Source organism: Mixophyes fleayi, chromosome 6 (assembly GCF_038048845.1).
Source record: "Mixophyes fleayi isolate aMixFle1 chromosome 6, aMixFle1.hap1, whole genome shotgun sequence".
In the NCBI taxonomy this organism is placed as follows: Eukaryota; Metazoa; Chordata; class Amphibia; order Anura; family Limnodynastidae; genus Mixophyes; species Mixophyes fleayi.
The window spans coordinates 178,656,667-178,680,739 of record NC_134407.1 but is presented as its reverse complement, the minus strand read 5'-3'; the positions used below and the strand labels follow the sequence as shown (position 1 = coordinate 178,680,739).

Genomic DNA, 24,073 nt, shown 5'->3' with positions numbered 1-24,073 from the left:
GGGGTGCTCAACTTACCGATATCGACAATCCCCAGTGCCCTTGGGTGAACATGAACACTGACTGCAGACATAGACATGTTCCCAGTTATCACACTCATCTGGGGCTCTGAGAATGGGTGCCTCATCTTCTGCCACTGCTGTCACTTTAGCCAATGATACTGATTCCATGTGCCCGCTTGCCACTGCCCTACTTCAGCCACTGCTAATGATGCCAGTGGCCCACTTCAATCACTGCTGCTGATTCCATGTGCCCACTTCAATCATTGCTGCTGATTCCATGTGCCCACTTGCCACTGCTTTGATGACTCTTTGCTGCTGATGCTGAACTCTATCAGAGTCTGATGCTGCTGCCAGTGCTACTTAGCCACTCGACCACCACAGTACCACCTGCTGCCCACCACCAGTTATTGTTCCGCTGTTGGGAGTGAAGAAGAGTCTGGCGCTGGCGGAAACAGTCAACGTGGGACTTTTGGAGACCCCCACATGTATTCACATGGGTAAAGACTAGGCTGGTGGAGCAAGAAAATGCTGGTGGAGATCTTGGTAGAGGGTGGGATGTGAGGTGTTTCCCACTTCTCCCAGTGACAGTTGCGTGCGGTTTCCATTCATTGATGCTCCGCTAAATAGATTAGCAGTGAAATGGTCATATCTGAACCATGGGAAAAGGCTGCCCACAAATTGGGACTGTCCCAAAATTTGGGAGGTATATTTTATGTATTATCAATACAGACAGTCAAAACTCATCCTACATCTTTAGGACAGCGTTTTGATAGGATCCATTGAAGGTCAAAAAGCAATGGCCCTTTGAATAAATCGACCAATCCAGAATGTGCATTTCTGCAAAGCAAGTCTGTCCAGCTGTCTCGTCACTGCCTCTTTAGTTTGACTAGAAACAATTCCTTCCTAACACGGCTGCAGAGAGTGGACTCGTTTACAAAAACCCTACATTTGTCTCATGTGTAATACATACACAGCCATTGATGTATATTAATTTTAAATAGTGGCTGTACTTGCTCTGTAAATTGAAGATGACCATTACCTTCCTAAAGATTTACAGATATTCAAGGAACTCCATTCCTACAAATAACTTTATATAGTTTTTTACCAATTCACTTTTACTTGCACCAATGTCCTTCAAAAATTCAGACCACAAAAATGTTTTATAATTCCCCTATTGTTGTTAATCGGGAGCAAATGTTACACACCGATTCTGTATATGCCATCTATGAATACGATTTTAATCAAACCAGAGAAGAAGTGGTTATAATATCGTAGACAGACTGAGAATAACTGTGCATCCATTTGGGACTGTTATTTTATCTGCAGGTCAAGATGCTGCAGTGTCAGACACCTGCGTCTCCTTGACTTCTGGGAAAATGCCAGTTGGCCCACTCGATTGTCAGTGATCTACAGGGTCCTTTTGACCTGGAGGTCAGACCTTATGCAGAACAGTGAAGTACAAAGTTCTCTCTGGTTCCCAGCTGCCAACTTTCCTGAGAAATTAATTTGACTTTCCACTGTGGATACTGGTCTTCAAAAACATTCTCAGTAGCCTCTGGAGACGTGAATTCCTCAGTCTGAAGGATTTACCCAGCACAAGGCATCAGGTCGTGGGTACCACTGACTTATATCCATACTCTTCCTGCAACCCTAAATGCAGAATACCAACAACTGTGTACATGTACAACATGTAATAATTCCAGCATGCAGAAGATGAAATGTTTTAAAGAAAAGTTAAATATTGCACTAATGCTACACAGCTGATTGTATGGATCCCTGTGCATCAATTTGTCAGAAACATAGTACAATATTATTAATAAACTGTTTTTATTCTACAATAATGAAAATATTCATTTTAAGTTGACAATATTTCTGCTCTCTTATTACTGTTATCCCAACGTATATGTAGCATCAACATAATCTGTAGTGCTGTACAATTAGACATTTTTATTCAGGCATATCAGTTCCTGACATGGTTTTCCTAACTATGGGCCTGATTCATTAAGGATCTTAACTTGAGGAACTTCTTATTTCAGTCTCCTGGACAAAACCATGTTCCAATGCAAGGGGTACAAATTAGTATTCTGTTTTGCACATAAGTTAAATACTGAATGTTTTTTCATGTAGCACACAAATACTTGATAGCTTATTTGTACACTGAAATTTAAAGTTGATATTTGTGTGCTACATGAAAAAACAGTCAGTATTTAACTTATGTGCAAAACAGAAAACTAATTTGCACCCCTTGCATTGTAACATGGTTTTGTCCAGGAGACTGAAATAAGAAGTTTCTCAAGTTAAGATCCTTAATGAATCAGGCCCTATATGCACAAAAACACACACACACAAATTGTAATGACTTAATGTTAAGTGCAATTACACAGGCAAAGTAAATAACAAGAGAGAACCATTGGAGCATTCAGTTGAGCCAAATAAAAAGTTAACAAAGTCTTGAGTCCTTCTATTTTCCTACCTAATATAATAAAAATTAGTAAAAAAATAACAATTTTTTTTTTCCTCCCTTGTCCACAAATGTTCATGGTTACATTCTAGTACTACTGTTTGACATGAGGCTCTTTGACCCATTGCCCAGAGAGACAAAAGATGGTCAAAGGTCAACTACTACTGCAGGGAGAACCTTTTGAGTCAACCTCAAAATATCCCAAGCGGAACATTGTTGACTCCGTTTAACCTTGTAATCCCTGGGAAATGAAGCAATAAACTTTTTTTTTTTCTTTTTTTGAGAGCCCAAGAGTAATAATTTTGAGAAATATTTGCCATGGTCCATACACTATATAAACTTTTTAATCAGTTGCAATCATACACACACAAGTAAATACGGTATTAATTAGATTACCTTTGTGTGAGGACAAAATTGAATTACTGTTATCAGCAGAAGAGGAGCTTGCTTTATCAGTTGCTTCACAAATAGCTGACCATGGACTTATCTGAGAAGTAAAGGTAAACAAAACCCCTTACACACCACAGCTCTGCAGCAGTCCTTATTTCCTGAAGAGGATGCGTCCAATTGGCCCTAGGAAGGCTGATCCTGCAGCTTCCTAAAGAAGCGAGTGTTATGATCAGTGTCCAGTTTGGCCAATGTCGATAGCCAGACTGAAAGTGAAATAACATTCCACAGCATGGTAAAACATAATTGGATCTTGTCATTAGTATCCCCGGAACTTGGCACCTCTGATAAATGGCCTGTTCTGTTGCAAAAATAAATCTGCGTGAAAATTTGCAGTAAAGTTGCTCATTTTTAGACTGCACACACAGGTCAATAGCTGCCATCTTCTGTCTGCATTTAGCAACATAATAACATACTTGACAACTCTCCCGGAATGTCCGGGAGACTCACGAAATTCTGGTTGGTCTCACGGACGCCCGAGAGAGCAGGCAAGTCTCCCGCATCCCGCAACTGCCTAGCCTAAATGACGCGATTTGCTGTGAATTGCGTCATATTGGCCTCGCCCCTCGTGAGAAAGCGGCAGTTTCGTCGAAGGGATGGGGCCAAAATAATGCGTTTGGCCATGCCCCGCCCCCTAGTCACGCCCCTTTCTCGGACTACACTTGCCGAAAGTAGGCACGTATGCATAATAAGTGATTTGGATCAGATTGCTAAGAAGCAAGTTGTTTTGGGACCGCACTCTCTGCAATATTAGGCCAATTGATGATATCAGCTATAATATCACAGCGTGTGTGGCCAACTCAAACCGCAAATCAAAATAAATGAAAGCTGCTCACATTTAAGAATATTTTTGTCATGCAGAGCCCAGGAACATTACAAATTATGTACCTACCATTTGTCTTGGTGGAATGTAGTTTACTATGGTATTAAATCCAGGGTTTGACAAATCAATAATAACATTTGAAAATTTGACAGAATTTCTCAAATTTTACATCCAGTAAAGAAAATGTCACTAAATTTTAGAAAGTGAAACAAGTTTGACTATGTTTGACCCGTTTGTAAATGGTCACTTCAGTTCAGACTAAAATATATACAGTTTGCCAGTTTTAAATTGTGCAGTGTTTAAAATTATGAATTTAATATACATTAATATACTTTTTTATTAATTAAAGTATTTATTAAATAGTGTTTGGTTTTTAAAAAAAAAACAAAACACTTTTAATGAGAATGGCAGACCTCAAACACTAACAAGAAACATGAGCCCTAAATTTTAAACCATACATTTGAATCTGTGTCTATTAATAATTGTAGTGCAAATTAATCATTGAAATTCAATCTAATTTCAAACCAGTTCAACATTTGTGATCATATCTACTGAGCACCAACAAAAATTTGCTACCTATTTCTCTTAATTCTCACTGAAACTGGGTACACACCTATGCAATTATCGTGCAGATCACAGGATTCACAACCGTTTGGTCAGATATTGCACTGGAGTGTGCACACTCCCAATCATGTTTTATCTTACCAAAACACATCAAATCATGATCAATGATAGAACAATGTCGAGTAAATGTGGAAGTGTGTACGCACTCACGACCAGCAGCGTAGGCAGATATCTGTAGAGTATGTACACAATCTTTTCAGCAGATGGTTATGAGAGAGATGAAGATCACAGATCTGAAGGTAAATTGTGTAGGTGTGTACACATGAATCGACATGCTCATCAGGACTTCCAATCATTGGTGAAATCGTTACAGAAATCGCATCTGAAGTAAGATTACATAGGTGTGTACCCAGCTTTAGACATTAAAGGGCTCACCGTGTATGTTCCCGTAACCTTACATCAACCTTAGAATTCTAAACATTTGCATGCAAATAAACACACAGAGACATGTATAAGTTATTAAAAAATTGCCTGAGCTTTTATTATAATTTGAACTTTAACTAAACCTATGGTGGCGGAGAAAGGGCACTGCGAAACAACTCTCAAGCTGAAAACACTAAATCACAAGTGGACTGGCGCACACCGCCATACATCCACAACCACGGGGAACAAATCCCATCATAACTTGCGCTGAGTTGGCGTCAGAGTGACTGCCCCTTTAAAACTCACGCTGCCCTCCCTCACCGAGTCGGACAGGGACCCTCCTCACCGAAAGGCCAAAAAGGGAGTTACTGGTGCCTCAAAGGGGGGCAGTGACCTACGACAACTACCTGTGCGCCCACAAATCAGCCGCTGAACGCAATGCCTTCCTACCGCAACATTAACTCAAAATACTCACAACTAGGAGTGGGTGGGTGGGATCTCGTGCTGTGGAATGAGGCAGAACAGGAAGTACAGCCCTCTTCACCAATCAAGGTCCCTCCCACTGAAGCACACATTGGTCGGGCCACAACCTATGTTAAACCCTTCAGGTAAGAGTTCAGCTTACTACAAACCCTGTCGCCCTTTAAGTGCATTCGTCCTATGCAGCCTCACTTGTCATTAATGCAGTTTCATTAGCTTTAAGATTATTGTACAAAAATTATGAAAATTATTACATGACACATAATTATTTTGTAAGATACTGTTACAGCTAAACAATACAATTTTGCAGTGATTACAAAAGCTGCATTTATAAAGCATTGCATTTGTGTTTAAATATTGCTTAATATTCTATATAGTATAGAGTATAACTAAACAACTCCCTGGGACTTATAGTTCTGGAGAGCCAGAGGTAGCCTACTATCAGCATACCATAGATCCCATTTTCCACCAAAAATTTCATTTTCACTGTTTTAACACCCACACTATTTCTCCTCAAGCAACCCTGTTTTTCGCCTGTGGAGAGTCGCGATTTCTCCGGTTAAAGGATGGCCTCACAGAGTTGGATGTGTCCAAGCAGGATGGCAAGGTTTAGGACTCTGCAGCTTGAGGCATGATCTAAAATGTTCCAATGTTCCAAGTGGATATCATCATCATCATTTATTTATATAGCACCAACATATTTCGTAGCGCTTTTACTATTGGGGACAAACATAGTAAACTAATAAACAAGCTGGGTAAAACAGACAAAGAGGTGAGAAGGCCCTGCTCGCAGGCTTACAATCTATGGGATATGTGGACAGGTATGATTTTAGGACTAGGAGAATGAGTAAATAAAGAGTCAGGGCTCTTAACCATTTAACAATAACATTGAGGAAATTGCACACCAGTTGCTTTTGTCCACTATAGGGTCTATTATATGCTGGAGCAGTGGTCGTAGTGGGCTGGTATATGATGGTATGCCATACCGCCACTTCTACTACCTTCATTGTAAAACTATCACTTTCCATTCACTTACATTTTTCATCCCGCCACTTCTAAATTTCCACTTTGACCACTGTGTTGGAGGTAGCGCATGCACATAGCATTTCCTCCGGTGAGGGATCCAGTGAAAAGAAAAAGCTTCAGCTGGATCCCATTGAAAAGACAAGTAACGCTATTCTGATGTAGCTTTTCGCAGCTTAAAAGATTGACCAATGCTGCTGTCCCCATTGAAGTCTATGGAGACAGCGGTAAGTTCCAGTAATTAGGATAAGACATGAGAATACATCATCGACATTTATTTATATAGCACCACTAATTCACTCACATCAGTCACTGCCCTATTGGGGCTTACAGTCTAAATTCCCTACACACTAGTGTCAATTTGTTAGCAGCCAATTAACCTACCAGTATGTTTTTTGGAGTGTGGGAGGAAACCGGAGCACCTGGAGAAAACCCACGCAAACACGGGGAGAACATACAAACTCCTCACAGATAAGGCCATGGTTGAGAATTGAATTTATGACCCCAGTGCTGTAAGGCAGAAGTGCTAACCACTTAGCCATCCTGCTGCCCTTTAAATAACAAAAAATGTGGGAAAAGTCTTTTGCCGGCATTTAAGTTCGAGCGTTGGCTTTTCACCACTTGTTAAATAGACACCCTAAGCCTTCTCGTAGACTGCAAACCCTGCTCCTTTAAAGCAGTGTGGCTGTCCATGATAATATTAAATTTGAAATTGTTATGAAACATTCTTTATTTGTGGTTGCACTGAACAGCAGATACTCATGTAGTCCTTCAGGATGGAGGTCTCATTGGAGATTGAAGTAGTTAACAGCTTTCTGCAGAATACACATCTCACATGGAACAGTACCTGCAAAACAACACCCACGTGAGATGCTACTATTATATGTTGACTAGGACGGACATCATAGCAAAAAGATCATTATAAATATTATTGGGTATTTTTCCTGGTAATATATATTTCAAGTTTGAATACCATTCATTTTACACAATACATGTTAAAACAATATACAGTAATGAAAGTTTCCTTTGAAACCTTACTCCTTAAAAAAAACTCAGAACATCTACTTTCCCGTAAATGTATGTCCGTAATTATACTATTAGATTACAGATCCTTTGCGCGGCCTCCTGTTGCGTAGAGGATTATAACAGAGTTGGTTGGAGCTGTTGCCGAAGGCTAAAGGGTGAGCCAGGGCTTCCAACATCCAAAACAGAGTCAATAATAAATATAATTTAGCACCCACACAAGTAAATTTTGTATTATTATACTTTATCATCATCTTTTGTTAATTACAGACTTCTCAAACTGCCTTCTCCACCCAGAAGTACCTGGGAAAGGGACAGATAAGAAGTGAGCCCAATATATTAATTGCATAGCGAGGAGGACGCGTTCCCGCCTCCTCTAGCCCCCTGCTCCATGCCAACGCATCTCGCTGGTCTAGAGCACTAACTTAGAGCAGAGGAGGAGTAGAGACCATAATTATCATGCTAGATTAGGTATTTAGCATACTAGACTGGCTATTAAACGTAAAAAATCTAAGTAGCATATTAATCATCCAACCCACTGAAGCTTTGTGAGTGCAAATGAGGATGGAGGAGTATTTTTTTTTGGCCAGTACAAGTCTGGGTAGCACAAGAGATAAGAATTAGGAAGGGAACTCGTGTAGTGCACTGCCCAAACTTAAGCTGGGTACACACTACAGGGTTTTTGTCCAAAAATCGGCTTAACCAGCCGACATACGACCGCTCGTTCAAAAGTCGGGTCAGTGTGTGTAGTAGCAACGTTGGTCGAAAGTCTGCCCAAATGGCCAATTTTCGCCTCATTTGGTTGGTCGTACCGTTAAATATTTTCGTTCCAATCTAGTTTCCGTTGTGTAGTGTGTATAAACTTCCGACCGATCATTGCAAAATTGCAATCATTGTTTGTGACAACATGGCTGTAAAAAGTCGCTAAAGGGACGTCCGCTCTTCCCTTTATCGTCCTAAACAAGGCTAGTGTGTATGCAGTCCATGGACCGAGTTATCGGACCAACGATCGCATGTAAAATCGATCAGCATAAAAAGTTGGTGTAAAATTCTGTAGTGTGTACCCAGCTTCAGTCTTGACGTCAAAATGTTTTCTGCCATAGTCTGTCCTCAATTTATATTAATGTGTAATACATTTTACTTGTGCTTTTTTTGTGGTTATCACTACATTCGGATTTCAAAAATCAAATTCTGTTTGACTTTTATTTGTCTGATTTTGTACCCTGATGTTACAAGTCACAAAACTTCGTCCGATTTACAAGGATATAGTCTTGTAAGCCTAAATTTCTCTCTTTAAATGGTGTTTTGTTTTATAACAACTTTCTTATAGCAACTAAGAAAGTTAAATTCTTTTAAGAACTAGAATTTGTTTTCATTATCTGTAAGTTAATTTTTTTTTACTGTTTAACAATACTCAATTTTTACAATTCATTTTTTACTGTAAATTAGGTAAGTTTATTATTTTAGTAATATTTTTTCTACATTGAGTCATGTTATATCTTTTTGTCATATTACAGTTGTGTAATGTAAAGTTCTTTCTGCACTATAGGTTCTATATGCAGAAAGTTTTGATTGATCGTTTTAGCACATATACCCTGAACATTGTACATGCTTTGGGGGAAGGGAGACGGATTATCCCCAGAGGGGTGTTCATAATGAACATTAGTGAGTCAGCAGGAGAGGGGATGGTGGTGGTTTTATATTACTGATGCACTCATTGCGGAGAGCTGGTTCAGCCGGCTTCTCTGCTTCTCCCTAGTGACACAAAAATTGCTAAAAAATGACATGCTCCCCCTACTAAACTCTTTTAGGATGTTACAAAATGAGAAAGCTAGGACCTGTACACTGATAACAATGTGCTTCTATATTTATTCTCCTAGACCAGACAAAAATAAAATTAGGTAAGGGATAGGGAATGGATTGTGACATTTCAAATGCAAAGATGTCCTTCTGAGTCACACTGGTGCTGGATATGTAAATTTCAGAGTGGTAATTTAAGGCTGGTGACAGAGTTCAGGCTTAACTACTGCCAGGTAGAAATATAAAGTTTATTTTTTGAGCATTAAAAAAATGTATATATTCAGAGAAGAAATATTGTAGTGGTACCCTAGGAAGAGGGATTGAATTAAGGGAAAAGCAGTCAGGAATAGCTAAACACATTGTCGATAAAATGTACCTGTCACCTTATAACAATGGAATAAGAATTTTTGCAGGCTGCACCAATATTTATGATGATACAGACCATCAATTCGTTAGGTTTGGTGATCACTGAGACATGAGATACACACTAGAAGAAGACATTGCAGCGGTACAATATTCCCTATTACCTGATGACTTACAGTCAGACCAATGTGGTCATCTGATGACAGAATTTACCATCCAGCCTGATCGATATCACATGTAATCCCAAGGGATTAAGACAGGGTTTTGGGGATGGCAGCCAGGGAAGATGACTAAGCCCTGAGCCTCCTTGGGGGCTCCCAATCCCCTGCCCTACACTCATTTATTTAACTGAGAATAGCTAGTTCCTTGGGATAGCACTGAAAGTTTTAGTTGTTAGCGACTACTTCTGGTGATCTTTTTTTTCCTACCACCTTTGGCCAGTTCATTTTTATGGTTAGTGTCAGAATATATCTACTCCTGGATCTTATACTAGAAAACAGCAGCAGTAGTACAATAAAAGGTCTCTGGGAACTGTCTTCACAACTAGCAGACAGCTTTCTACACTCTTCAGTCACAGAGAATGTGAGCACTCTCGCAGGCAGCTTTCTACACTCTTCAGCCACAGAGAGTGTAAGCAGTCTCACAGGCAGCTTTCTACACTCTTCAGCCGCAGAGAATGTGAGCAGTCTGACAGTCAGCTTTCTACACTCTTCAGCCAAAGAGAGTTTGAGCAGTCTCGCAGGCAGCTTTCTACACTCTTCAGCCACAGAGAGTGTAAGCAGTCTCACAGGCAGCTTTCTACACTCTTCAGCCGCAGAGAATGTGAGCAGTCTGACAGTCAGCTTTCTACACTCTTCAGCCAAAGAGAGTTTGAGCAGTCTCGCAGGCAGCTTTCTACACTCTTCAGCCACAGAGAATGTGAGCAGTCTCGCAGACAGCTTAACTTTCTGACACAGCAACAAGAGATGTCACCACTGTTATCAGGACACAAGGAGAAAACACATGATATCAATGTTGAACCTCTGCTGTTACCTAAAACCATTTGTCATTTCATTGGATAGAAGCTCCACGAGTTCAGTGAATGCACGTGTGTGGCTTCTCTTCCATTGACTTTCCACACTATCAAAGCACTGGTGTGGACAGTTCATAAGCTACCATTGAATGTGTGGAGGGGATATTTTTTACTCATAAGAACAGTTGATTTTTAGGGGACAGCCATTGATCACCATTGTAGAGGGAAACGTGGTTCTGCAAATTAGATGGACATGAGACATGTGCCAGGCGTATTGGGAGTACGTAGTAGGAATGTGAATATGATAGGCATGAGGCTTTTGGCTGGGCACAAAGCAGTATATGGTGGGCACTGGAATGTGGTGGGCATGGTGCTCGTGCATTGGGCATAGGAATGTATGGTGGGCATTGGACTGTGGTGGGCATCAAGTTATTAAGCAGCACATTATTTTTAAGCATTATCTTTTAGGATACTTCTGTGCAAAACTGTAGTAGAGATGTACTTAACAAGACTATGTTTGATACAATTATCACTGCATATAGTAGGTTCTAAATACTGTAATATCTGAGTAGAGGCTGTAAGTGTTGAGCACAGGCAGCAAGAAAATTCTCCCACCTGTGAACCAGTAAATGAGCTGCTATTGTAAATGCAGAAATCTCACACATTTACAAATATATGATAAGTCTGCTAATAGGGTGGTCCTAACTCTGAACAATGAGAGTCCCTACATTGGGTCATACAATCATGCATTTTTAAAACTTACCAAGAGGTACCCCAGGAGCCTCCAAATGGCAATAGTGGACCAGCACTCCACATCAACTACTGATACCAGAGCATGCATCTCCAACAACAATACAGAAGTGGAAGTTGCTCAATCAATTTATAGGTTCAAAGCAGGGACTTTAAAGGGTGGCGGAGATGTGGCAGATAGAAATGTTCATTTTAATATCGATTTCATAGTCCGTTGTAGTAGCAGGGAAAAGATATGGCCTCTCCAGTCCATTACCCAAGGAAGACAAATCAGAATGGCCTACAGAGCCATGTACGTAGACAAGATTACTAATTGATTTAGCTGATACCATTGTCAACAATTTGTCCCTGAGATGCTGTACAATATAATTATTCTGCATACTTTTATTTGAAATTTTTTGTAATAAAATTTTTCATTGTACAATGCTGTGGGACATGTTTGTGCTTTATAAATAATGAATATTATGAAGCAGGCAATAGCATATTGCACTAAAAAGTAATGTTCACTTTGGTGTACATTTTTTTAATTAATTAAACTCGAAATTTGGCTTTGAAACCCCCTCTCCTCTCCCTATCGGTGTTACCCAAGGCTCTGTTCTTAGCCCTCTACTCTTTTCTATCTACACCTCCGCTTTTGGCAAACTCATCTGCTTCTTTGGCTTCATCTACAACCTCTATGCCAACGACACCCAAATCTACCTTTCCTTTCCTGACCTCTCACAGTCTTACCTATCCCAATTGCCTCTCAGCTATCTCCACCTTTCTCCCGTTCCCCACAAGTGCTGCCATGTGTCATCCATGACTCTGCCCTTAGGTTTACCACTCACATCAAGTCCCTTTCACATTCCTCTGTAACACTGCCAAAGAAACGGTCCTTCCCGCATTGACTACTGTAACCTACTCCTCATTGACCTCCCCAAGCCTGCCTTTCCCCTCTTCAGTCTATCCTGAATGCTGCAAATAGACTTATCTTCCTCTGTCTCTGCTTCTCATCCACTGCTCCTCTCTGTAAATTTCTTGCTTGCCTACTCTACCCCCTAAACACTCATGCCCACCCCCTTTGCCTCATCCATTCATCACATTGACTCTTGCCCCATTTGCACCTACTGTCTCTCATTACCCCCTCCCTTTAAGCTGTCATGGGCAGGGTCTCCTCATTTCTATTGTCTCTCTCCCTCGTACAACCTTGTTGTAATATCTTAAGCAGAATCCTCCACTACCTCATGCTATTATTGCAAGCTTGAGGCGTTGTTATTCTTAATTTTATTCAGTTCACTATTATTATCTGTATCTCTCATTATATTTATTGTACTTACTTCTGTCATATCTGTAAAATTACTGTCTGGCACTACGGATCTTTGATACCTTATAAATTAAAATGATGAAGAATGTAGACATTCTCTTTAAAAGAAAACACGTCTGTTTTCTTAAATCTGTGGTTCAAACATCTGAATTTATAACATGCTTAGATTCAACATATAGAATATGTTGCACAAGTAAACTAAACAGAAATATGAAAACCACCATCATGGCCGCACTTAGCTGACAGTAATTTTTAAACCCGAAATGATTCATAGTTCAGTGTATGAACAAATCCTTCAAGTAAAAGATATTTTGAAACAAGTACTTTTGACTAAAATACATAGAATCCTTCTGTGTGTGTTTACCTTAAAGCTACTCACACATGCAAATTTTATTTGTCTATGTAGTTACTACCAAATTGGCAGATAATTAGGTTATATGTGTCCCAAAATGATCATCAAAATAAATAAAATATGGTTTCTTTGGATCAAAATAGATATATGACCATAATTTTGTCACATAACATGTACTGGGTGTGGATAACCTTATATCGGGTTTATAGCTGGGTATACAGCGATTGGTGGATCCTCAGTATTTTTCTCAGTCATGTTGTTTATCATGGTTACCTGAATTTATTTCAGGTTTAACCTGTTTGTGAACTCACTCTGCTTGATTGTATTACAGGATTAGGAGTTGGCAGTAGGTCATCAATAAAGTCTACTACTAGTGATGATTAGATTCTAGACAGACAGCATCTAGATGTGATCACACTAAATGAATTCAGCTTGGATTAGGACTAGAATTTTAAATAGTGCTAGATAATTACTGTATATCATGGAATTGCATTAAATAAGTACACCTGTACAGATATGATCATTTTCCTGTGCCAAAAGTTGTCTTCTCACAGTTACCATGATAATGGCCACATGTCTATTCATGGCAAGGCAATTTAGGATAAATTGATTATTTTGTGATCCCACGCAGCACAGTTTTAGAGAGATTTCTGCAGACCAGACCAGTGCAAAATATATTTGTTTTTAACCTTTTACTGGGGAGATTCAATTCAGTGGATGTGACTCCAAAAGAGTCCATGGAGACACAATGCGCCGATGTTAAGGTTGAAATCATCTCTATGCGGTGATTTCCGGCGGGTCATTGCGGCCAATTGAATCGCCCCTTGAACATGATTAGCAGTAGTGGTCTTTTCTAAAGTGACCGGATTTAAGCTGCATCTATCAGAAATTTTGAGGACTGTACAAGCTTCTTATCTTATCATTATGTATATGTATTGCTTCAAATCATAGCCATATATATTGCACTACCACTGCTATTTACTATGCTGGAGTTGCTCAGGGACCCCCAGTGAAGAACTCCCTTCAACACAAACTGCATTTAGGGGTATATTTACTAAGCTGCGGGTTTGAAAAAGTGGAGATGTTGCCTATAGCAACCAATCAGATTCTAGCTGTCATTTTGTAGAATGCACTAAACAAATGATAACTAGAATCTGATTGGTTGCTATAGGCAACATCTCCACTTTTTCAAACCCGCAGCTTAGTAAATCTAGCCCTTAGTCTTCACTGGCAGCCTAATGCCGCTGGAGAATGCAGAATGCAAAATGCGCATGCACGCCTAAAGTAATTTTCGTTGCTTCATAAATAACATCGCAGTCCCCATAGAGTTCTACGGGGTCTCTGATTTAACCACTTAATAAATGGTGTAGATTGATGCTAATGCAGCTGATTTCTTGAGGTTCAGGGCCTGATTATCCAATAGGCTGCCTAGGCTGCAGCCTAGGGTGCGAGAATTTGAAGGATGCTAAATTTGGTGGGTTGTAAAATTTTGACAGGGAGAGGAATAAATTCACTTTAATATTAAAATATAAGAAAATAGTTGCTCTCCAAAGTAAAAAGAAAACATGAATGAAAAATGTAGTAAGGTTTTAATCTTGATGTATTCCCATGGTAAAGGCTGAAGACAATGAGTCATCTTTGGACAGGCACTTGAGGATGAGGCTAGGTACACACTAGAGCGTTTTCGTCAAATAATCGGGCAAATCATATGACCGTTTGGTCGTAAGTCGGTTTAGTGTGTACTGTGACACGATGGTCGAAAATCATCAATAAAAGTGTTGATTGTCAGCTCATTTGGTTGGTTGTACTGTTTAATATTTTCTGACCAATCACCAACCGATCATGTAGTGTGTATGCACTCATGCTCACGATCTCCATAGAGTTTACAGAGCTGTGCTCTTTTTAGCCGATGCTAGCGATGAATGTCTCGGTGAATAAATGTAGAGAGTGCTGTAGAAGGAATAATTAATTTGTATGTTCTGAGACAGAATTTTTTGTTTCAGAATCACAGAAGCTAACGAAATTTGTTAGTTCATGTATATAGCTATAACAAGGCGTTTTAATCAGTGTGACAATGTGACGATAATGAATGAATGAATATTGTGCTGTCATTCTCTGAAGACTGATGGGACTTTCAGTCGTAGGTACAATCATTTGAGATAACTCGTTAGTCGGAAAATTCTTTAGTGTGTACCTAGCCTAAGTGAGTAGGGGAGACAAGTATGGCCACAGGTGCAAGCGTGACAGCCCAATCCCCCTCCACCCATCACATCTTCACCCTCAGTAGTGTTCGTTCACGCCTTAGTTCCGCTATAGATTTCTGATTTTAATGAAAACTAAATGAGTGGAACTGAGTTACAAAAACACAGGAACATTAGTGGATGGGGTGAAGAAAGCCAGATTTTAAATTAAAAACGAGTTTGTTTAACCTGACTTGGAAGGTGAAGTGGCTCTACCAGCGTATTAGCCTTGGGCAACCTGTCCAAGTTTATGGTTGATCACGGTTTTGTAAATAGACCCCCTAGTCCTCCGCTACCCACACCCTAAACAATTTACAGACAACAGATATAAGGTTTTGTGTGGGAGGAAAGCTTAAGAAATAAGTGACTTCAGATAAATGGAGCTTCACCTCTGGTGTTAATTGTCGTACAAATGACCACACAAACACTACAGATAAAATGTCCCTGCTTGTAGTATATATAACTATAATTGTCTTATATGTGAGATTTTTACCCTCCATACAAAAACTTGTTGCTGACTTATCCATAGTTCTAGACACAGTTCCTGAAACACTATTCCCATTGCCTTTCTATAACCCTTTATTGTCCGCATCATACGTGCACACTTGTGGTGTCTATATAAATATTAACATACTGTACCTAGAATAAACTCATAGGTACTCTATACTCTTAACAAGCGCTCGCTGCTAGGTCACGCCCATTATGGTAATGAGGGTAGCTCACGTTGGCTCCTGATTGGGGGAAGGCTTGGCAGAGGCGTTTCCCTACAATTGGCAGGTCTGAGGCTCGGCTGGCCGGGCTGTGCAGTAAGGAGCGATGCTGGGAGGCTGAGGATCGCAGTGAATGTGTGGACTGTACCGGGGGGCTCTGTTCCACTGGGCAGGGGGGCTCTCCATGGGGGAGAGCAGGTCCAAGGACATAGAGGAGAGAATGGACAAGCAGATGGCTCGCTGTAAGATAGTGGTGGTCGGGGATACTCAATGTGGCAAAACGGCTCTGCTCCACGTCTTCGCTAAGGACTGCTACCCAGAGGTGGGTCTGTAACCTCATACTATAATACCTGCTCCGGCTACTAGTGACATCACCCAGCAGAATCCGGAGTCGTTCCGGATTCCTATCTGTATAGTAACGTGGTTAGAATGTTCTCTCGCTCTAGTGTATGTCAGTTCTCAGTGTTCTATTATATATTTTGTTAAAAGTACTTTGGAGTTTCCAATGAATTCGTAGTCACTCCGATTTGCTCCGCATTTCACTCTGTGCAAGGGGTTGTGATGATTGGAATTGCGGGTGTCTGTATTCGTTAAGGTTTCTTAGCAATGAGCTTGACTTTACCTAGTTATTCACTTCGTTGTATGTGCCCTGCTAAGATGTGTAACACAACGTTATGCTCGGTGAGAATTAGAAGGATCGGGGTACTTGATTTATAGAGCAACGATATGAGCTAGACACGAAAGGGTTAAATTGTGCGGAGAAAAATTGGTTTGCGGTTGCAAAAGTCTTGGGGATAACAAATTATTTTTATGTGTATATACAATATTCAGTCTGTCTCAAATATATTAGGGACGCTACTTATGTGCATGCAGTAGTAGTGCAGTAGGTGATCACATTACACAGGTTTCTGTTTGTTTTCAATAAATGATCAGGGTTCTATTTTGAAGCTGTTCATTCCTGCTTGCAGAATGCACTAGTTTGTTGTAGTATGTATGTTTATTAAGCCTGTGCCTGTCATTGAGAAGTACATTGTGATTTTTGTTTTGAATCTGATAACTATGTTATATATGGACGAGCTAAGTGTAGGAGACAGTGTTATACATTTATTATATCTGGTATGTTGCGCACAGTTGTTGCTGAATTGATTTTTATGTTGGTAGACAATTGGTGGTATCCTAACTGTTCTTTGTGTAGCTAATAAACTATGAAGGGTTAAATAGTATGCTATTACAGTAAGATTAATTTCAGGCAGCTTGTCTGGATATCCCCTTTTTCGCCCCAAAGTGGAATCATATGTCAGTTTCCAGTGGAGTACAGTCTGATCCTGCGGGGCATTGCTTTGCATTGCAATCTTGCACATATGAAACGTGCGATGGTTATTATATAAAGACATACTGTACAATGCTATAGTGGACATAAATGCAGTATAATACAGAGCAGTACAATTTTACAAGAAGGCAGCGCCATCTCCACAGAGCAATGTGTAGTGAATGAGTGCAGTGCAGGCAGAGAATTCAGTTTTTATACAAGTCCAACAGTGCAGCCCTCTATTCACAAATGCAGTGTATGGGGAAAAGTTCACTGTGTGAGCAATCCTGGATATGTTTTTTTTTTCCTCTTAAGGACATCAACTGCAGTGTGATCCTATACTCCCTGTGAAAGTCTTTCAGAAAGGGTTTTAGGAGAGTGATGTGTTACAGTGTGATGATATAGGAGTAATTATAGTGCAGTTTGAACCTGTGGAGAGTTCATAATATGATGCCACTGACAATAGTAGTGTTGTTGCACAATTGCGCTGTACAGGGAAGTGAATGTTGTACCAAAAAAACAGTATTTGTTCTACATAGTTTACAGAGAGGTTTAATAATTACTGGACCCTGTCTGTTTGGTATAAAGACCAAATGTGTAATTTTAGCTAAAACTGAACCGCGTGCAGTGCACTGGGATCAAATATTAATCACTGTTTAAAAGCACACAATATAAGTAGAAAACAAGTGTAACTAACAGGTTTGTTTCCTAAGGGTACTTCTGTATCTGAGTTGCCTCCTTTAAAGTTACAGCTTTGCTATTTCCCAGCCTTTACTATTTTCCTGGTAATTTTGCCCAGTTCAGACGCTGTTTTTTATCAATACATTGTCTTTCTTTTCACTTCTGTAGAGCAAGGATCAGGCACAAGTATTGCTACTATAATGTATTATTATATATTTATATTTATTTGAATAATATCTGTGAAATGGAGAGTTCTGATGGCATTGATTATTATTGGTGGCTCCTCATGCCATAACTTCAGTGAAGTGATTGCATCTGGACTCCATATGTACAAATATTATTTACAGGGGGATCCAATCATCATCTGATCAGGGTCTACCAAATATTGGCTGTGACGGATAATATATGTGGCGGGGACTATGACATCATCTGACAGATTATGTGGTCACTCTCCAGCTTCTCTCATGTTGCCCTCCAGGACCAAATCCACTAGTAAACGGTTGTGGAGCGCCAAATGACTGTATATTCCCAATTTGTTGACACAAGTGTAGGTGTAAGAACAAGTGTGACACAGATCTGGCTGCTGATGGATCGGACCAAGTGACCAGATAGAGCTGTGTATGACCAGCTTTAATTCCACTTATGATGCACTAACAAGTCACCTTTGTATAATACATATAACTGGTCATTGGAAAGCTGAAACAGAGCTTTCTGCAGTATTTTCCCCACATTTACAAGACCTTCCTATTTATGGAGATTTTCCTCAGTGTGGGGAGGAAGCATGTGGAATTTACAGATTTGTTTCTGCTATTTATGAATGAAAACAGAATTGTATTTAAAAAAAATAACACAATCTAGTATTTACATTTACTTTCTTATATTAGAAAATATTGATCTTTTCTTTGCAACATTCGTATCTGCTGTAAGTTTTATATGTCATTAGTTTCAATTGCTATGAGAGTGATCTTACAGAACATTGAGGTTCTGTAACAAATGGAAGTATTGTGTGATCAGATGTTGTATTACTCTTAGGCTTGGTCACACTTATCCGCAGTTCGTGTGCTTTTGGGATCAATGAAATCTTGTGGGCTTTTCCCTACCATTGCAATCTAAAACTTAAATGATGCAGTTAAAATATTAGAATGCGGCATAACCTATTTGTCTTACGTCAACGTCCGCTACCAGTTCAAAATAGTTTATTGGTAAAAATGAAATGCATGGAAAACACGTCCATCTAAAGAGCATTTTCTAAGTGCGTGAGTGTGAACCGTATCTTAGAATGTACTGTTCTCCATATCCTATCTACCTTTCGGCATTTATTTTATGTATCAAGTAGCTGGTAGTTTTTGTCATCTTGAAGCAGTAATCGCATAAAAAAATGTTTTTTCGTGTGTTTGTTTTTTTCTAACATAAATGACTCTTGCAGGCTATAAAAAATAGTGTGTTGCTGCAGGCTGTTATTAATTTTTTCTAATTTTTCTCGCTTGGTATCATGGACTACCGTGGCAACTACAGTCATATTGCATATGAGGTAGTGAGCAGAGAGGCTTTGAAATGCCATTCTGAACTCTGTTTGCTCTGTGTACTGTATAATCCCTCCCCCCTTCCCCGCCTTCTCATGAGAGAGACTGTGAGCCTGTGTCTGTGTAGCAGCCTGCATTTGTCAGACGTTTTGTTATCTTCAGAGATATTTTGAAAAAGAGATCAAGATATGTAGAAAAACAGCTTAAAATGGCTATCAGATGTATCCTTCAAAGGTACTAAACTTGCTATTTAAACATAACTTATCTATGTGAGATTGCTGTCTTTCCACAATGATATGTCCTCTATCAATAAGAATAAGAGCATTTATAACTATTGTTTGTAATTAATTTACTGTGTACCACTAGATACTTTTACTGTCCTATTTCAGTGAGTTATTATTTAGGATATAAAAATGAAATATTCTTCTTCCATCTACATTCTATTATATCTTTGTCATTCTGTACTGCTTGTTTGTTATGTAATATTTATATTGTATGTACTTGTCGCTTCCTTTGCACTGGCAGTTTCCCTGTAGAGGGCCACATGCAGCCTGTTCTCCAATCTTCCAGCCTCAGCCTTCCCTTTCTTTAAATACAGGTTTCACATTTTTATGTGTTGGGAAAACACTAGTGACCTGCTTGTCAACTGCTGTCACATCATACGCTCTGATTTTGATAGTCAAGTAGGCTATTTTAGGTCTAAATTACTGCAACTCGCACAGTATATGGGTCCAAAATCTGGGATTAAAAAATATCAGCTTGGACAGTCAGTAAATGCAGTTGTAAAGTGACTGCATCAGACTGTGTACTCTGTTCTCATCGGGCTATGTGCTAATGGAGAATATGCATGATCAAGACTTCCTAAGGTGGTCATGCCGAGCGTCTAAAATTGGCCTGCGTATCTGCAGCAGTAGTTAGCAGACAACAATGCAATATGAGTGTGTGTGTGTGTGTGTATGTGTATATATATATATATATATATATATATATATATATATATATATATATTTTATTTACTAGTTGTGATGATTGTACTGGAACTTTCTTGTAACTCCTGTCCCTCTTCCAGCTGGTGTTGGAGTCACTTGCAGCTACTATTGTTTGGGGAGTACCGTCATTGAAAAGTTGTGTGCAAGTTTCAAACCGTTTAAAAAGCATAGCAATATTTGTGTGTGTAAACTTCTGCCTTGATGCATGTTTGGCTGAATGCGTGACTCAGGGGCAAACACAGGATTTTTAAGGGGGGGTTTCCTCCCCCCTCCCCCCCCAAAATAAAAATATAGAGAGAGAGCGCGCAGCAGCTCCATTTTGGCGATGCTGTACTGTACAGCAGCCGCGGCTGCTTGCTGTACTGTACAGCACCGCCGCGGACGCTTCTTAGACAGCACCACGGCTGTACAGTACACTGCTGCAGTGTTTAGCTCCCGTTCTCTGCGGAGGGGAGGGATTTCTGGAGAACCACAAACCCCCCCTGCATGCGCCCCTGGGACTGGCTAGAAGGGGAAGACTTTCGGCCTGCGTTACAATATATGCTTGCTAAACTAGACCTCTCTGTTCTGTCCACACTATGTAGGGCCCTTATTCTGTTTCGTCTACTCTCTTCGCCTTTCATATGATTGATGTATAAGATTGTAACATTTCCTATTACCTGGTGTAATTCTTTCATTCATAATATGTTCATTTAGTGTCGGATGACCAAAACCTACCTCAAAAAGCGGACATAACAAACTGCATTATTTTTCAGAAAGTTATTAAAAAGTGGTGATTCTTATATGTAGGGTTTTGTCTTGTATGGTGATATATTGCATACTTGCCAACTTTTAAATAGTGAAGTCCTGGAGAGTGGGGGTCGCGGGCGTGGTCAATCATGTCATTTTGGCTTCTCCCCCGCGACAGGAACATCATTTCTGTCTCAGGGGCGGGACCAAAATGACGCGATTCACTGCAAATTGCGTCATTTTGGCTAGCAAATTGCAGGATGCGGGAGACTTGCCTGCTCTACCGGGAGTCTGGGAGACCTACCCGGATTTCAGGGGTCTCCTGGACATTCTGGAAGAGTTGGTAAGTATGATATATTGTATGATATATTGTATTGTTCTATATTTCATCTAGAGATAAAAATATGTTCTGTGAAATTAAGTGATCTTTTTACTGAGAGCAAATGGAAAAACAGGTTAATGAACATCAAGGTTGGTAAAATATAACCAAAAGTATAAAATGACATGAGGTAAATGCAAAATTGTGATAATTTTGAACTACTTTTTGATATCGGGTAAAGTAATAATGTATAAGGAAATTATGTGCCAGTATCACATAGACTCATTGAGTTATTTAGCATTGCAAAGCATAAAAAAGGACTAACTTTCCACCTAGGCAAAACCATGTTGCATTGGAGGGGGAGCTAAATTTAAAATGTGCGTAAAGATTTATAGTTGGGGAAGGGCATGTCCTAGATCAACTTTAAATTTCAGTGTAAACATTAAACGATCAAGTATTTGTGTGCTACATGAAAAAGCAGCCAGTATTTAACTTATGTGCAAAATAATAAATTAATTTGCACCCCTTGCATTGTAACATGGTTAGTCCCAGAGAACATTTACTCTTTTTTCTTACCTTGATCTCATTAATGACTCAGGTCCCCCCCTTGACTCCGCCTCTGTAGCTGTTCCCCTCCTTCTGCACTGTGCTTTTTTATCATTACCATTTGGATCACATTATGATGTCACTTTACCCTATTTATACCATCTGAACAAAACCTTGGTCACCTTTCACTTAGCTGCCTTGTTGCATTCCAGCTATGGCTTCTCTATTCTCATTGTGCTTAACAGTATCTGGGTTGATCTTGTATTTAGTGCAAATGCATAATTGTCATTCTATTACTTAATTAATGTATTAGAATTTTGGGTGTACCTTTAGTGCTAAGAGTAGTCGCTTTTTTTTACATGGACTTGTCTACAACTTTTCAGCAGCATTTACCTCCGTGTGCAATGCTGGATTGTGTGGATGTTGTATAAGTAGACCTGTAGACTTATATTTATACTGCAGACTTTGTTATTATAGGCTTAATTGACTTATGTTTTTAATTATTGCCTCATTGGAAAATTCAGATGGTATTGTTAAATTTGAGCCTGTATTCTGCAGTGTTCCCAGTGAGGTGGATATTACCCCACCTGAGTATGGGAACAGCCTGGGTTCACTGGCATTGGAATCAATGATTAGAATGTCCGCTTCTGTTTTCATATATATATTTTTACAAAATATAAAATGATTTATATTTTCTCTCTTATAGTATGTTTCATTTTAAATCCGTTTTATGTTGATATGTTTAGTGCGTATGGGTTAGCTGAAGGACTCCTTTAGGCCATATCTGTGTAATGCTGGGCACATATCATGTAATATGCAGTTGTATGGTGCCCTAATCACCAGATAACGAGGGTGGGCTGGGAAGGAGTCAAGGGATAAATACCTTTAAGCTGGTCCCTCGCTGTTACTTAAAGGGCTGCTGTAATCCTGTAATGTAGTTGCAGTTGGGATGGCCTTGCACAGAAATAGCTTTAGACATATCCCAGCAATGCCTACCTATCTGAACAAGCAAGGAAAGTGATGTGATACAATGTTGATTAGCCCATCAGCTTACTCTAACTCTACATGGGTGATTTACAGCTGATAAAGGGCTTCCAATCTCAGCCCGGCTCCTCTCAGTCCTGGCAGATTCTCATCTTTTCACAGTCACAAAGTCAACCTGCCAGTATTGGTTCCAGCAGGACTGAGTGGAAGCTCCTTATTGGCTCTAATTCATCTATGCCTCTGTCTAGGGATGAGACCTAATCCAGGGCACAGGCTGGTTGAGTGGAGTCATGAGCCTTTGTTACTTTGACTACATAGCTACAGGGGCAGATCGTGGTCTGCAATAGGATAGTGTAGCAAGGTAAGGCAGGAAGGGACTTCAGTCATCTGCTAGGTTCATATGCAGACAACTGTATATTTGACTGCAGGACACTGTGTCACAGAAAATGACTAATTACTCATCACTTCTTGTTGTGTGCACTGGGTATTCCATAATCTGGGACTGAAACAAGAACAGACCAGAGAAAGGGTGATGGGAAACAGTGGTAAAAAACAATAAAAAGTGTGGGACAAATGATAGGCATGTAAGCATTGGTTAGATGACCGTTATGGGGCAGACGATGAAAATGGACGAAGGCGCAGGCAGTGAAGAGAGGGGGTATATATGGTACAAGAGCAAGAAGGGGGGGGGGGCAGGCAAGCATGAAATAATGAGGAGACAGAAGCTAGAAATGGTGAAGGCCAGTGGTTTCCAAACTGCAATCTCAGAGGGTTACCGCGGCCAGGGCCAGTGGTAAGCAGGACGGGGGACTACTTGATAATTATTTTGGCTTAGGGGTGCCTTGAAAATATTATGGAGACCCTAAGGGTGCCTTGAACTGAGAAAGTTTGGGAACCACTGGTGTAGGCAATGAAGTAAGGTTGCAGATAAGAAACATGAAAGAAGTAGCAGAATGGCAGATGTGAGACAGAACAAGGAGAAAGGTGACACATAGGGAGGTGACAATGTGCAGATGAAAGGCAATTGGGGGGGGGGGGGTAGTGAGCGAAGCTGTGACAAATGGGCAGAAGAGAAACTATGAAGACACAGCGATCAGATATGAGGCTGAGCAGACCAGCAGGAATACAGCAAGCAGATAAGATATGATATCACCAGTGTCCGATATGAGACAATGGGCCATGGAGACTATGAGGTTCTGTGTATATTTTATGTGCAGTG

The 24,073-nt window shown here is 40.0% G+C and overlaps 1 protein-coding gene across 1 annotated transcript in view; it reads left to right on the top strand.

Annotated features, from left to right (window-relative positions):
* Positions 1 to 15,849: 15,849 nt before the first annotated feature.
* Positions 15,850 to 24,073, top strand: part of RND2 (Rho family GTPase 2) — an 81,335-nt gene continuing 73,111 nt past the window's right edge. Inside the window, exon 1 of the mRNA XM_075177417.1 lies at positions 15,850 to 16,096. Within this exon, the coding sequence (XP_075033518.1) occupies positions 15,908 to 16,096 (189 nt within the window). The 5' untranslated portion in view covers positions 15,850 to 15,907. The remainder of the gene's footprint in view (positions 16,097 to 24,073) is intronic.